The sequence below is a fragment of the Penaeus monodon genome, chromosome 5 (assembly GCF_015228065.2).
Source record: "Penaeus monodon isolate SGIC_2016 chromosome 5, NSTDA_Pmon_1, whole genome shotgun sequence".
NCBI lineage: Eukaryota > Metazoa > Arthropoda > Malacostraca > Decapoda > Penaeidae > Penaeus > Penaeus monodon.
The window spans coordinates 21,058,519-21,074,906 of record NC_051390.1 but is presented as its reverse complement, the minus strand read 5'-3'; the positions used below and the strand labels follow the sequence as shown (position 1 = coordinate 21,074,906).

The window sequence follows — 16,388 nt, the reverse complement described above, 5'->3', positions numbered from 1 at the left end:
TGAGGATGTCGTTTTTGTTTACTCAAGCTTGTTGCTTTCTCTGTATTTCTAGTTTGCGAAACCTTTGATTGTCCCTCGTGTGTTTTGACTCAAATGCGCCCTCTCGCCCCAAACATGAAAATACACGCTGTCTCTCTGTCCCTTTGTCCGCCTGCATCTCTCTCTCTCTCTCTCTCTCTCTCTCTCTCTCTCTCTCTCTCTCTCTCTCTCTCTCTCTCTCTCTCTCTCTCTCTCTCTCTCTCCCTCCCTCCTCCCTCCCTCCCTCCCTCCCTCCCTCCCTCCCTCCCTTCCTCCCCTCTCTCTCCCTCTCCCTCTCCCTCTATCTCTCTTTTTCCCTGCCTCCCTCCCTCCCTGTCTCTCCCTTTCTTTCTCTCATATTTACTAATTTTTCTAACTTCTGCGGTCAGGCGTTGACTAGCCTTCCAGTTGATCTTGCTTCATATGCCATCTTTTTATTCAACTTCATTTGACGGTTTGTTTCCCGGAATTTTGTGATTGCCATTGCTGTTGCTTGACTTTTTACTATGCGGTTTGAGTGTGCATATTTAAATTAAACTTTTAATTATTTTTATTAAAATTCTCTCTCTCTCTCTCTCTCTCTCTCTCTCTCTCTCTCTCTCTCCTCTCTCTCTCTCTCTCTCTCTCTCTCTCTCTCTCTCTCTCTCTCTCTCTCTCTCTCTCTCTCTCTCTCTCTCTCTCTCTCCTTCATCATCTTCTGCCTCTCTCTTCTTCTTTCAGTGCATCGTTAATCTCTCCATTAATCTGTACTCGCAATTGCGTCTTCTTAGAAACGGTTTTATCGAAGTCCATCCCTCATCGTCCTGTATCACGCTTATCCCTCATAAACCTCCTTATTATTTCTCTCCCTTTTCTTCTGGCTTGACCTCTTTATCCTATTCTTTCGAGTTATCAGCTTCGTCCGATCTTTCGGGGGGGGGGGGGGGTCAGGCGGTATTCTTCTTTCTTTGTTTCTTTTTTTTTTTTTCGTTTCGTGTTTTTTTTTTTTTTTTTTTTTTAAACTAGAGTGAGAGTGGGAGATTGAGAGGTGGGGGGAGGGAGAGAGAGAGAGAGGGAAGGAGGGAGGGAGAGAAGAGAGGGAGGAGGGAGGGAGGGAAGGAGGGAGGAGAGAGAGAGAGAGAGAGAGAGAGAGAGAGAAGAGAGAGAGAGGGAGGGAGGGAGAAAGGGAGGAAGGAGGAGAAGAGGAGAGGGAGGAGGGGAAAAAGAGAGAGAGGAGGGAGGGAGGGAGGGAGGGAGAAAGAGAGAGAGAGAGGGGGAAGCAGAGGGAGGAGGGCAGATTGCTGGCCACATTAAAACTCTTGATGGGCGAATCGATCACCTTCGTCAGAGATACATCTCGCTAATGAGTCGCACAGCGTTGCCCTTGGAATATGCCTTAGGTCTGAGGGAGAGCGAGAGGAGAGAGAGAGAGAGAGAGAGAGAGAGAGAGAGAGAGAGGAGAGAGAGAGAGAGAGAGAGAGAGAGAGAGAGAGAGAGGAGAGAGAGAGAGACCCGCAGAGATAAGAGAAAGAGAGGTGGGGGGAGAGAGAAAGGGAGGGAGGGATAGGGGGAGAAAAAGAGAGAGAGGTAGGGAAGGAGAAGGGAAGAGAAGAGAGAGAGAGGAAGAGAGAAAGAGGAGAAGAGGGAGAGGGAGAGAGAGAGAGGGAGGGAGGAAGAGAAGAGAGAGAAGAGAAGGAGAGAGGAGGGAGGAGGAGAGAGAAGGGGAGAGAGAGAGAGAGAGAGAGAGAGAGAGAAAGAAGGGGAGAAGGATGGAGGGAGGGAGGGAGAGAGAGAGAATTTATGCTTGTGCATGTTGTCTGCGGCCGTGTGTGTATGCTTTTGAGCCTTTATCTGTCTTTTCGTTTCTCTTTCTCATCTTATTCTTCCAGAGTTTCTTCCGAGCGAGCCTTTCAGTATAAATGGCATAACATGCGTTGAACATACCGGTGGCCTTGAAGGCGGAATTGGCCGTGAACCCGCGAGGCATTTACGCCCTTCTGGACATCCGTCTGTTGAAGGTCACGTAAATTATTTAGACGGAGGCGGGATGCAGTTGCGCGTGGATGGGCAGGTGGACGCCGGGGACCGCTCGGGAGGGTTTGCGGAAGCGGCGTCGCTGGCCCTTGCTCTCCTTCTCTGGCTCTTCTTCTCCCGTGCCTGTCTTCCTTTTCGTCTCTCGCTCTCTCTCTCTCTCTCTCTCTCTCTCTCTCTCTCTCTCTCTCTCTCTCTCTCTCTCTCTCTCTCTATATATATATATATATATATATATATATATATATATATATATATATAGAGAGAGAGAGAGAGAGAGAGAGAGATAGATAGATAGATAGATAGATAGATAGATAGATAGATAGATAGATAGATAGGTAGGTAAGTAGGTAGATAGAGATAGATAGATAGACAGATGATTTCCACCACCCTCCATGCCCCCTGCCCCTGCCCCTCATTCCCCTCCTCCATGCCAGTCCCTTCTCCGTCCGGCGTCTGCCTTTTACGTGGCCTCGTCGTGGCATACGTCGCTCGGGCTCAGTCAGCGGCAGGCGAGGCGACTGGGCGTGACAGTGATGGCCGCCACCAGGCCCTCGCAGCCCTGGCGTGGAAGGGCCGGGCAGAATGCATGTGCACGTGCCTGCGTGTTTGTGTGTGGCGTAGCGAGCGTCTGTCGGTGTTTGTCTGAGGTTTGGCCTTTTGCTATTGCTATTGTTTGGCTATTACTATTTTGTTATTCTCATTGATGTTAGTATTGTTTTTTATTAATATTGGCATGGTATTATTAGCAACAGTGTTACTTCAGATTTTGTATTGTTTTTGTAGTAAGTCCAAGGTCGGATGTAGTTTTTCTCGGCCGCCTTGTAGCCTTCTCGACTGATGTAATTCATTTTTGCGTCATCGCTGTCTCATCACAGACAGTATCATCAGTATCATCAAAATCGGCCTCGTCATCCCCGCCGTCTGCATCATCGGAGTGCAGACGTCCGTCTTCATCAGCTTCGTTAGCGAGCGAGCGAGAGAGAGAGAGAGAGAGAGAGAGAGGAGAGAGAGAGAGAGAGAGAGAGAGAGAGAGAGAGAGAGAGAGAGAGAGAGAGAGAGAGAGAGTTCATTTCTCATGCGGAATGAGAGCCAGTGCAGGACTTTTTTTGAGGGGGGTCTTTTTCGTTTTTGTTTTTTCCATCTCCGCTTCTGTTCACTTCCTCCTTCACGTCTTTGCTAATGTTCCTCTTCTGCCTTCTTGCGCCATCATGCCAGGTCACCGCAGGATATCAGACCTTAGCCTTGAATATCCGGGACGCCCGCGGTGCCCCGCCATTATCGTGTGTTCCTTTGAAGGTTGGACAAACGTCTTCCCTCCTGGAGGTTATCCGTTTGCTCTCACAGATCTTTTTATTCGTCGTAAAGATGCAGTTCTCCATTTTTATGACTATTTGTTTCGCTCGGGAGGTAATGAGCGGCGCGCATCCGATTCTGACCTGGAACATGTAATTCCGGTTTAAATCTTGACCTCCTTCGCCATTCGTGCTAAAAGAGTTAACCCCGTCTTTTTATGTGTTGCAGGACCTTCTTCTCTGCCTCCTCCTCTTCCTCCTTCTCCTCCTCCTCCTCTTCCTCTTCCCCCTCCTTCGTCACACCTATTCTGGTTGCACCATTCTTCTCACCTTTCTTCTCTTTTTCTTCTCTTCTTTCTTCTTCTCAGTCTATAATTTAAGGGTTTTGTCGATTATTGCCATCCTCCTTTATTATGGCAGGACCTCCCTTGCTGTGAAATCATGGACTCGCTTCCTGGCCTGCATTTTGTAGAGCGCTAGTTCTTTTGTCTCCAGTAGCTGTTTCCGTTAAACGATTTTTAAATTCAGGGATGAGACAGACAGACAGACAGACAGACAGACAGACAGACAGACAGAGACAGAGAGAGAAGGGGAGGTGTATGTCTGTGCTTGTGCGTGTGTTTGTGTATGTATGTATGTGTATGAGCCTATTTGTATGCATGCTTGCTTATACATGTCGTCAGAACTTTCTTCCCTCTCTCGCCGCCAGTCCCTCTCTTCTCCTTGTCTGCAGGACGCTCACGACCGACCCGTCTGACCTTACACACAAAGAATATTCTAGTTCCTCAACCCCCGTGACCCGCCCGCCCGTCGTGAGGAAAAAAAAACGGAGAAAATCAGCATTGCTCCTTGAGCGACTAACAAAACTTTTAATGGCAGTGTCACTTCCTGGCCGTCAACATGGCGTTTTCACAGTGAGTAATGCACCTGTTTTGTCGCCGATGGGGTGACCTGGGAGGAAGGGCCGTGGAGGGTCCCTTATCACAGCTTGCGAGGGACGCTGTGGCCTGTGTTGTGGTAGGTGTCAGTTAAGAGCTTCGGTTGTTTTGAAGTGGCAAGCGTCAGGAAGAGAGACGCGTTTATGAATTAATTTATTTCTTTTGCCATCACTTGGTGTGTGATCGTATTTTTCTAACGTCATGCCGTCACTATACAAAGACCATATATATATATATATTATATATATATAATATATATATATATATATATATATATATATATATATATATATATATATATATATATATATATATATATATAATATATATATATATATATATACATATACATACATATATATTATATACGTATACATATACATACATATATATTATATACATACATACATACATACATAAACACGGCCGCGCGCGCACACACACACACGCACACGCACACGCACGCATATTCTTGTGTGTGTATGTGTCTGTCTGTCTCTGTCTGCTTGCCTGCCTGCTAGAGAGGGTCCCATGTCGTCTGCAAGTGTAGCCAAGCACTTCGATATACCGGTTGCAGGGTGATCTTGGATGCGAGAAGGGCCGGGGAGCGCTCCACGCTGCGGCCTGCCTATTCTGGCGTCGTGAAGGGGCTCACTGGTAATCGCCGCCATGTTGATTCTAAGGTCGTTTGGGTGACAACATTTCTCACGCTTTATCCTCTTGTAATCTATCAGAGTCGATTTTCATTTAAGTTTTGTTTTGTTTTTCGCTTGAAGGGATTTGTTTGGGAAAGACTTCCTCCTTTGTTTTTATTCGTTGGTTTGTTCCGTTAATTAAGCTAGATAACGGCAACAGAAGCAGTGCCTTGTGTTGAAAATAGACTTGAAAAGCGCCTCTATCTTCAACTCGGCCGCTCGAGTGGCGGCAGAGACATCCCCTCTATATTTTTCGCCCCCCCCCCCACCCCCCCTTGCTGGTTATCCCTGTCAAAACAATCCATCCATTTCTTCCTCTTCTCCTTATTCATCTCAACCTCATCATCCTCACCCCCACCTCTTGTTTCTTCTTTATCTCTTCGTCTTGCTGCTCTTCCTCATCCTCATCCTATTCCGTTTTTTCCCTCTCTCTCTCCTCCATTTACTATTCTTCTTTCTCATTTTCCTCTGCCCCCTTCTATCCTCGTCTTCCCACTCATTTCTCCTCCTCCTCCTCCTTTCCACTGCCGACAAGTGCATCCGCATTGCTTCCTGTTGAAGGAAAATATTTAGCATGTAACCCAAGCTGCGAGGGAAGTCCTCGATCCTTTTCCATTCTTGACGAGGGCGAGCCTTGTCCCGTCCGCAGCTGCGTGTCCTCGATGGCGGCCAGGGAGTCGACGAAGGATCCCTCCCCCCTCCCCCTCCCCCCTGCTGAGCGATTCCTTTATGTAGCGTCTGGGAGGGTGATGTTGACGCGGTAAAGCGATCACATGTTCATCGTGACGGCGTGTGTGAGGAGCCTTTGACAGCCTCTCGGGGCAGCTGGGTGTGTGTGGGGACCTGCACGTACTCTCGCTATTCTTTCCTCGCTCCCTCTCCTCTTCCTGTTCTCCCACTTCGCTCACCTTTTCCCCTTTTCTGTTTCTCGGTTTCATTTATTGATATATTTGTGCGTCTTTCAGTATTGTACCGTTTTTATCGCTCTGCCGTGGCCTGTGGTAGGGGTGTTATCACAACTGTATTTTCGTCTCTGCTGTATCATTTCATTATCGTTTCACTTCATGGTCATTGTCACGAAGTATAGTGAGCTTTGATATTGATGATGATTACGGTTAGCAGTCGTAGAATATTGCATTTGTAGTAGTATCACCGTTTTCAGCACTCGTATTGAGTTATGGAATTAACAATAAGTGGACTATCCTTGTTGTCCATTATTACCGTTAACTCATTGAACAACACTTTTATGCTCCGCATCTTCCTCTTAGTCCTTACTCGCCTCCCATCACCACTACCACCCCCCCAACCCCACCCCAGGAATGCCACGGTGCATCTTAAATCCTCGTGGTGCGCAACCAAGTTTGGTCTTCCTCCGCTTAAGTAACAACTTGATCCGTCTTGTAGTTTATTTCTCAGCCTCCTCCGTTACCTCTTATTCTTTTTCCTTCTCCTCTTATTATTATTTCTTTTCCTCCACCACCACCTCCTCTTCTCCCTCTGATGTTCTTCTTTTCTATCCTTCTCCTCCTCCTCATCTTCTTTCTCGTCTTTCACCACCACCTCTTTCATCAATACTCTAATCTGGGATCAGACCTTACTGAGTAAACATTAAAGTAGCGTCTAAAGGCTTGCCATTCATCTGTGCATGACTATTAGTGTGTGTGTGTGTGTGTGTGTGTGTGTGTGTGTGTGTGTGTGTGCGTGCGTGCATGTGCGCTTAGTGTCTTTGTGTGTAAACTGTGTTGAATGTATCTCCCATGAAGGCTAGCAACATTCTCTCGGGGAAGAAGGAAGGCCTGGAGGTAAGGATGCTGTGAAGACCTTAGGGAAGAAACCGCGCTCAATACGCCGCTCGCCCCCTTGCCACGGATCCTATTCCATTGGTGCTCGTTGCCCTGCCTACTCCGTGGCCTGAGAATGAAATGGGCTTAGGGACACGCATGGCATTGCGATGCAGACCACGCCGCACGCGCTGTCTCGTTCCAGCCATCGCGCGACGTCGGCATCGCGGTAGTTCGGGGTATTGAAAAGCGAATGTTCCTGGAGAAGATCCTGTGAGACGGCGGGTCAGCCACGTGCGAGGAGTAGAAAGGGGGGAGGGAGCAGGAGGAATGGGGGACGTGTCGTGTGTTTGTTTTCACTGGGGTTGTCCTTCGCCACCCCGATTCGAAGATTCTCAAACACCTCCCGACATACCCGAGATGGAAAAAAGCACACCCCCTTCCCTCGTCCATGTGAAGGCCACGCAAGTGAACTAACTGCCAGGAGGATGAGGAAGCTTCAACGGCATATCCGTCCAGGATTATTTTGAGCCTCGAAGGACAAGGGAGCATGGGGAGCAGACGAGAGAGAGAAGGAAGAAGGATAAATGCATTGCGGACTGCCAAGCGTCAAACAATGGGCGCAAGTGTGACCGAATAAGAGGCGTTTCGACTCTTCGCCGAACCCAAACACGGCGGAAATATTGCGACTAATTATTCTGCTGAGGATCGCGCTGACAGCCAAGGTATCTACCGAGGATCTCTCTGAGCTCACGCAACGCCGATGAAAATTCTCGGACAGAAGCACGGGCGTATCTGCAGAAAATAGCATCACGGGCTCTTGCTGGTAAACAAGTTTTTTTTATTGTGCTGGGAAGGCAGGGTCGAGGGAGGAGGCGGAGGAATGATACCAAACGGGTAATCACTAATTTGCTTCTTGTAAATACGAGATATTTCCTGCTGGTGGTGATTTAGGATCCTTAGTCTCTCTCTCTCTCTCTCTCTCTCTCTCTCTCTCTCTCTCTCTCTCTCTCTCTCTCTCTCTCTCTCTCTCTCTCTCTCTCTCTCTCTCTCTCTCTCTCCTCTCCCCTCTCCCTCTCCCTCCCTCCCTCCCTCCCTTTCCCTACCCCTCCCTACCCCTATCCCTTTCCTTTCTTCCTTCCCTCTCTCTCTCTCTCTCTCTCTCTCTCTCTCTCTCTATATATATATATATATATATATATATATATATATATATATATATATATATATATATATATTTATATATCTTCCCTACACAAAAAGAAAAGAAAAACAAAACATATTGAGTATGTACAACGTAAAAAGGAACTACATGTTTGGAGGGATCGGTTCGGGCCGTCCCTACGACTCCAGGGGATGTCTTTAGGCCTACGCCTTTCTCTTGGTAACGGGAAGGATAACTGGAATTTATTGTCCTGTCGGGAATGGTTGATAGGATGGGAACCTCGCTTATGTATTGGCCGTCGGTCCAGTAATGGAGGTCGTGTCTTGGAATAGACAAGTTTATTACCCAGCTATTTTCGGCAGGTATTTTATTGCGGGTAATGTGCTGGATGCGTGGCATGAGAGGGCCACGACACCGTCTGTAACAGGTGCCGTGGGTCTGGAGCCATGTGGGACGAGCCTAATGATAGTAGTGATGGAACCAAAAATGCGTATGAGCTGGAAGGCGTCCAGGTGTTTGCAAAGAATCATTACTGCCGTCATTTGTTGGTGTCGTATATAATTTGTGAGAGGCACAACATAAGAGGAATGAGGTGTTGGGCGAGCGACGGCGTCTCAAGGGGAACGCTGACACGTTAGAAGCACGTTTTAGGTTGTTATTGCAGTGTATTAAGACGTCCCTGGAGGCGTCAGCACATGGGAGCGACGGCTGTTATGGGCTGGTTTGGCGCGGTAGGAAGGGCCAGAGGTCGGGTAAGCCCACCCATTTATCGCCATGTGTGGTTGGCTGCCACACCTGTGCGCATCGGAATAAAATGTGTAGGAGAAGGTCGCGGCGTGTGTGCTGCAGTCCTTCTGACCAGCTCTCTCTTCCCAACCTACCTGCAACAATGGTTATGGCTGCAATGTGGCACTCTGCCAAGTGCCCTCGGGTGTCTAACCACTGCAGAGCGCAGTTTCCATTGCCGCTAACTCGTTTTCCCGGAGCCCCTTCTCAGCTCAAGATGAATCTTGGTATATATTGGGAACTTGACTTTTATGTAGTTTGTTAAGAGCATAAAGCACGTGTTTGTGGCATCAGGAGATGGGTGAGTTCGTACGTACGTGCGCGTGTGTTGGGAGCGCCGCCAAGCAGCGGGCGCCGCAGCGATCAGCTGGTGGTGAGCCTGGTCGTGTCCCGCCTCGCGAGCCTCAGTCTAGCTGGTGCCGCCGTGCAAGAAAGGCGCGCGGCCGGCTGCTCGATACCACGTTGTCTTTTGTGCCGCGCGCTAAGGAATACACCTTATATTTGTGTCATGGTCCCAGAAATTAAGCCGTTTGTTAGGGACTTCAGCTGTCTACCAGAAAGGTTACAGTTTGATTTAAAGCACCGCAGAAAACGGTGAACCCTTTTTTTTATTTTACCAAATTCTCAAGACATACCGCAAGGAATAGTTGCCCAAAACTGAAACTCGTCTGTGATGCAAAATTTATTGCAATCGTTTTGCCAGCGTCTCTCGAGTAAATATCCGCAAGTGCAACTAGAGTGAGTGAAAAGAGTGATCTGTGTGAGTGAAGGTACCGCTGCGTCTCCACGATGAAGTACAGCAAGGACAGCCCGGGGAGCAACATGGCCCTGGTGCCCCTGGAGTGCCAAAACCCCAACCTGATGATCGGGTGCGAAAAGTCCGTCATGGTGGTCCGCGCCCTTCAGAAGGAGCGGCGCAAGAACAAAAGGCGCGAGAAGGAGAATATGTGGAGGAGAAACAACCACAGAAACGCCAAGAATGACCCCGTCGTGGTCCACTACCCCGCCAGGTAATTGTCCTCTCCACGTGCCGTGCGCTTGTTGTGCCCGTGATTCGTGTCACTGATGTTGGCCGATGTTATGTTGGTGATGTTAGCGGATGTTGCGTGGTTATGTTGGTGTTGAACGCTTTGCTAGTATTGTCCGCGTGTGTGTTTGCGTGCAGTGTCAGATTCCCTTAGATGTTATTTAGATAACGTCTGAGATAGGGCGTGCATCTAATTAACACCCTGGAAGTGAATTGGTCTTTAATGTTAAATATCAGAGAGCATGTTAGAATTGCTTCCTTATCGGTGCGGCTTTTAGAACGAATCCTGGCCTTAGCGGGATGTGGAGGAGGTAAGTGGAAGGACTCACAGGAGGAGGTGATGTATGCCTCCGTCAGGTGCGCCATGCCTTTTGTGGCGTTGGTCCTCGGGGGGGGTGGGGATGCCCGTTACTGGTGCTCGACAGGATGCTAATGAGATGCTGGTCGTTACGCTTCTTATCTTATCTGCAATCCGAAAATGAGGGGACGGATGTCCTTAGATTAACACTGATAGGAATGGTAGAGATGCAGGATATTTTACTAAAAAGATCGGTTTAAATACAGAGTGAACTGTGTAGGCCAGTAAACAAAAGAGACCAGTACGCGTCTATTGGATAGATAGGTAGGTGTGTGTGTGTGTTTGTTTTTTTCCCTCTATCTTTGTGTATGAGTGTCTGTCTGTATGTATATGTGTGTGTGTGTGTTTGTGTATATATATATATATATATATATATATATATATATATATATATATATATATATATATATATATATATATAATATATATATATATATATGGTGTGTGTGTGTGTGTGTGTGTGTGTGTGTGTGTGTGTGTGTGTGTGTGTGTTTATGCACGTTTGTGTGTGTGTGTGCACATATATATTTATGTATATACGGTATATATGTTTTGCTTTCCCTGCCTCCCACGCGTTGCATCAGCGCTTCCTGGATTCGCCCTGCACACATTACTTGCAGCTCCTTCGCTCCCTAGGGATATTGCAGGATGTTACGCCTCGGTAATCTTGCTTTGTCACCTCCGAGTTCATGTTCGTTCGCGCATAGTGACTTGGTGGCTCAGGCTGCTGCCACGTTAAACGAGGTCCCACACGTATTGGCGATTAATGATTGTTTATTTGCCGTGAATCATGCTCTGTGCTGGTGGCTGCTATGTGGGTGTGACACTGCCTTGTTACACGTGTCAGCTTTTAGGATTGGGTTTCTGCTATCATCACTTTATTTTATTTCGTTTCTAAAAATAGTTGTTGCTTCGTTAATGCCTCCCAAGAATTAAATGTCCTGATGTATATGTTATGATTTTTTTCATCTTATTGTCTCGGTTAATTATTTCCTTTTGAGAGTAATTTGTTCGTGAAAGAGAGACAATGCCATATCAGAGATGTCGTCCAGCGGCTGTTCTGTGCATTGTTCCAACGAGGCGATCCTTTGTTCAGGACTCGGGTGTAGGAAGGGTGTGTGCCGAAGCCGCTTTGTTGTGCAAGGAGAAAGGTTGACGCTGTGCATTCCTTGAAGGGTGTTATATTTTTGTTCTATTTTTAGACTTGCGAGGATGAGAACATTCGCAGGGAGTAAGTTAAGATCGTGAAGGGGAAAGATCGATGGATTAGTGTAGTAGTTGATACCCGACACGCGCGGTCAGGGCAGGTGTGTGACGGAGGTCGGTTGCGGAGGGACACTTGGGCGGGTAGGAAAGGCAGCCCTCGCCTGGGCGCGGAATGGCGAGGAGGCTCCGCTGCTTTCGTCAGCCATGCCCTCGCCCGTGTGACCAAGACAAGAGCCCTGATGATTTTCGTCACGCGGATGAGTGAGTGTGGCAGGTCATGCGAGTGGGGCCGCCGCCTCCGCCTCTCGAGGGACGCGATCATATTCCCTCGCAGCCGAGTTCGCGGTCCGGCGGTGATTGCTCCCTCCCGAGATTTGCTGCCGCTCCTGTGCCCGGCTCAAGAGACTCTGGCTCATACGTTTGAATTCTTGACTCACGTTAGGTAGTTTCAGGGCGTCGGCGATTGAGAAATACGGGAAGGTCAGAGAGAAGAGCCGCGAGGGCGATCGGACGCCGTTTGCGGTTTCACATTATTCCGTTACATAAATGCGCATGTGTCGGATTGCATGAGCTTGCGTAAAACTGGGTTTCGATGTATTTATATTTTGGCATGTACCTGCATGCGTGTTTATATGTATGTACATCTAGAATATTTCTTTCTAGATCGAATGCGTGCTTTGTGGGGCTTGCGGTCTTGCTCTTCTGCGAGGAAGTGGCTCTTGCGGTCTCAGCTGCGTTGAGGTGTTAACGGCGGGAAATGTAGGTTGAAAATCGGAGATGATTGGCCATTATGCTCAGTGCTAAGGTATTGGCCTTACCTGGCGTGATCCCTTTCCAGCGAGAATTGCAGCCTCGTTGCACATTGTTCTCGGCATTTCCCTCCTCGCGGTGCCCTTCACTCGGTTCGCCCGAGAGAAGCGGTTGAAGTGTTATTGAATGTAACGTCTCGTGGCCAAAATAAGCACCGTGGGGGCCGGGCAGGGGAGGGGAAGGTCGAGGTAGAGAATGGGGATTTAAATCGCTCGGTGTTTTCGACCTCATGACTCCGCCCACGCGGTCATACGCTGGCCGTTGCGCTTGATATGTAACCGACCTTCAGATGATAAAGCGGGCATCATATTAATTTGAAGAAAATTGCTTTCTTAGCTGTGCGTGAGTCATTTAAAATTCATGAAACTGAACACTGGCCGTAGGAGAGATTTGTCCGTTGGAGGCATGCGACTGTTACATCCCTTGCCCGTCACTTTCACTTCTAAAATTGGTCCACATTATTCTGGCTGTCTCCACGCACAGACTCTCTTGTTTTCTTAATGATTTACGGCCTCCATTTGTCGTATAAACCAAGATGATATTCAAGAAATCGCTTAAGGTGAAGGACATGGAATGAGTATGGTTGGACGAATGGCGGAGTTTGGCGGGAAGACCATCCGTTGCCGCGCGGGGCGGGGCATGGGGGCAGTTTGGCGCCCGGGCGTTGGGGTACTTTTGTCAGGGCTTTGTTTGAAGCACGTTCTCTTGCTTCATTCCTCTTTTTTTGCTTTCTTTAACTTTAGAGGTCATCTTTGTTATTATCAGGGCATTTGATCTCATTTACCTTCTTTTTCTTTATTTGTATTTTCGTTCCCTAAAAAATGGAAACGCAGAGAGCACCTTCCCAAAGCCATACCTGGACAAAGGAAACGATCTCCTGGGGAGGATGCGAAACGAAGGGCACGGTGGTGGGGTTGGCTCTGCACGGGGAAGGTCAGCAAACACGTTAGCGCACATACAAACGCATACACATGCACGTACACTCACGCACACGCACACACTCACTGACTCACTCACTCACTCTCACATTCTTTCTCTCTCTCTCTCTCTCTCTTCCTCCCTCTCCCTCTCCCTCTCCCCCCCTCCCCTCCCCTCTCCTCTTCTCTCTCTCTCTCTCTCTCCCTCTCCCTCTCCCTCTCCTCCCTCTCCCTCCCCCTTCTCTTCTTCTCTCTCTCTCTCTCTCTCTCTCTCTCTCTCTATCTCTCTCTCTCTCTCTCTCTCTCTCTCCTCTCCCCTCTCTCCTCTCCCCTCTCCCTCACACACACACACACACACACACACACACACACACACACACACACACACATCGTGGTCCCGAGTTCAAATCCCTGCAAAATGTCTACGCTTCGAGTGCAGGTTCGACTCCGGTCTCACGGCGAGAAAACAACATATTTCCATGAGAGATCACACGCCTGTGTCGTAGGAGAAATCGCCGCCGTGGCTCAAGTGGTTTCGCTGGACTGTGATTGATTAGGAAGGGCATCCGACCAGGCTAGGGTGGCATTGCCTAACAACCTGTCATTAATGAATTCCTGCAGCAGAATGAACGGATGTGGAGTAATGATAATAATACTGGCAATAATATGATTTATCTCTACACACAGGCACACACACATGCACACGCACTCTCTCTCTCTCTCTCTCTCTCTCTCTCTCTCTCTCTCTCTCTCTCTCTCTCTCTCTCTCTCTCTCTCTCTCTCTATATATATATATATATATATATATATATATATATATATATATATATATATATATATATATATATATATATATGTTTGTATGTATATGTATATGTTTGTGTGTGGTATAAAATGTTCATATATATAGATTGTGTATATATATATTCTTCTTGATTTGGGGTTTTAAAGTTGTTTTTATTGTTCTTGATTATTACATGATGAGTATCCATTTACCTCTTAAATAATCAGACTGTCATTAGGCCAATGTATTGTTTTGTTTGCAAGAATGATAAGGAGAATGTTGTATTATCCATACCGAGGAGTTTGGGAAAAAGGCAGTGCAAGATTTGGCGGAAGAATTGCTGCGCAGTCAAATTTGGTGATAACCCGGCGAAGCAATAATAAGAAAGTTCGTCTTAAGGAAAGCTTCATGTGATATCTCTCTCCCTCTCTCTCCCTCTCCCTCTTTCCTTCTCTCCCCTACCCCTCACTCACTCACTCATATCGCCTTTCCTTTTCTTCCATTCCTCTCTTCCTCTCTCTCTCCCTCCCTCTCCTCCTTTTCCTTCTTTTCCATCTCCTCTCTCCTTTTCCTCCATCCTTCCCACTTTTCTCTTCTTCCAGCTCCTCAGCCCCGCTAATCAGCGCCGGTGATAACGAGAGATAGGCTCGCCCTCGCGTCCAGCCTGCGCGGGGAGCGCGTCTCGGCGCCGTAGAAAGTGCACCGCGGGTAAACATCCACCTCGACTTTCGTATCCAGTAATTGTAGCGAAAATGATGCACGGTTTCCATGCTTGACAGATGGCGCCCTTTCTCTCAGTGGAGGAGGTGTTCTTGCTCGCGCGTTTTTCGTAACTAAATATGAAGGCATTAGCCCGTGGGATTCACGCCATTGGACTGCTCGAGACGAGAGCTGGAACATCTGCGTTATATTTTAGTGTGTAGTTTTTACTTCTCTCGCACTCTTTCTCCCTCTGGCGATTTTTTTTCATCGGGGGTAGGTAAGAGGGCGTACAAGATGCAATAGCAATTGTAATTTTAGTTGCAGGGACGGCCTGAGACGGATCCGCGATTTAATGCAATGGAGACGAGTGTTGCAGTACAGGCTCTTGTTGCGCCGAGGAAAGTGTAACTAATGCAACTACCTCCGATAATGACCGTTTAGCGAAGTGTCAAGGTCGTTGACAAGCGGGTAAACGTCGTCGCTCGCGCATCCGGGCTTTGCTCTTGATCTGTTTTGATTTGTCTTATCGTTATTATCGGTGTCAGTGATGGTACTATTGATAACGGCGGCTACCGTGATCCTCCTTTGAATCGATTACGGATTGAGTTGCTTTGCTCAAATGTGAAAAATAGTAGCGAACAGGTGGAGCTCCGCGACCACGAAAAGAGCAGGAGGGTCGCCGTGTACGCAGGGCATCCCTTCCCCGACCTGGATTTTGTGGAGCTGCCAAGGTGCCAACAAGGTTACGGGCCTTCATATACCTCTTGGGACACCAGGAACTTGCATCTTAAGAATAAAAAGTTGAGAGAGAGAGAGAGAGAGAGAGAGAGAGAGAGAGAGAGAGAGAGAGAGAGAGAGAGAGAGAGAGAGAGAGCGAGAGAGAGAGAGAGAGAGAATACGAATGTAGCTTAAACGTCGTGGGTGAGGAAGGTGAAGGTAGCCCCTTATTAGGCACCGAGGACTGGGCCCGAGTGCGGTTCGGGTGCGGCACTTACAGATACCGGGTTGACAAGGTCTTGGGTGCCATTCTTGGCGTGCGTGTGTACGTTCGTGCGTCGAGAGCCAGCTTAAGGGGGAGAGAGGGAAGGGAGAGCCGCGCCCCGCCCGCCATTCATGCCGTTGGTGTCCCCCTCGTCGCGGAACCTCGCCAAATACGGAGTGAAGGTTCCCCGCCACCACCTGCCCATGCTCGCCACGCCACGCGCAAAGGTTCCCTCCTCCTCCCCTCATATTTCCTCATTCTTGCCCCCGCCACCATTGGACATTGCCCATCCACTCGCCACGCGATTGCCGTCCGTTCCTGGACAACCCAACTCTGCACCAGAATTCCCACGCATGCATGCACGCACACCCCTCCCCTCTGCCGCCGCCCCCCCCCTTCAGCCCGGGCCACCTGCCTGGTCATCCTCACCCTCAAAACCTCTTTACCACGGGGAGGAGGAGAGGCTGGCCAGGCGCGGCGCTGCCCCTGGGGATGGAGTGGCGAGAGAGGCTTCATTGCGGCGGACGAGGATGCAGATTTCGCAAACCCGGGAGTATGTGTAGGTACAGGGTAATGTCTACCAGAACTGCCCCTTCATGTCCTCCCCCCCCCCCACTCCATCATCCTTTTTGGAGGAAAACGACGAAGGAATCACCGGGCTGCGAGGGCTCCTGCAAGTAAGGCGGGGACGGATGCAGGAAGAAGAGTGACGGCGTCTGCTCGGCATTTGTTTTCCGATAGGCTGGAGGGAAGCGTTCTTGGGAGGAGGGGGAAGGGGGAGCTGGGATTGTTTCCGCGATGTGGATGACAGAGGCGTGGAGGTAAGGAGGGAGGGGGGAGGGAGGAGGGTAGCGAGCCGACTTCACTACCATATAAGGCAAGAGGCGCGTGCTCCAACGGCGTGACTGCTGAGG

At 48.8% G+C, this 16,388-nt stretch overlaps 1 protein-coding gene across 1 annotated transcript in view; it reads left to right on the top strand.

Annotated features, from left to right (window-relative positions):
- The first annotated feature begins 9,045 nt into the window (after window positions 1-9,045).
- LOC119573080 overlaps window positions 9,046-16,388 on the top strand; it is a 30,758-nt gene continuing 23,415 nt past the window's right edge. The window contains exon 1 of the mRNA XM_037920101.1: window positions 9,046-9,698. Coding sequence (XP_037776029.1) covers window positions 9,478-9,698 — 221 coding nt within the window. The 5' untranslated portion in view covers window positions 9,046-9,477. The remainder of the gene's footprint in view (window positions 9,699-16,388) is intronic.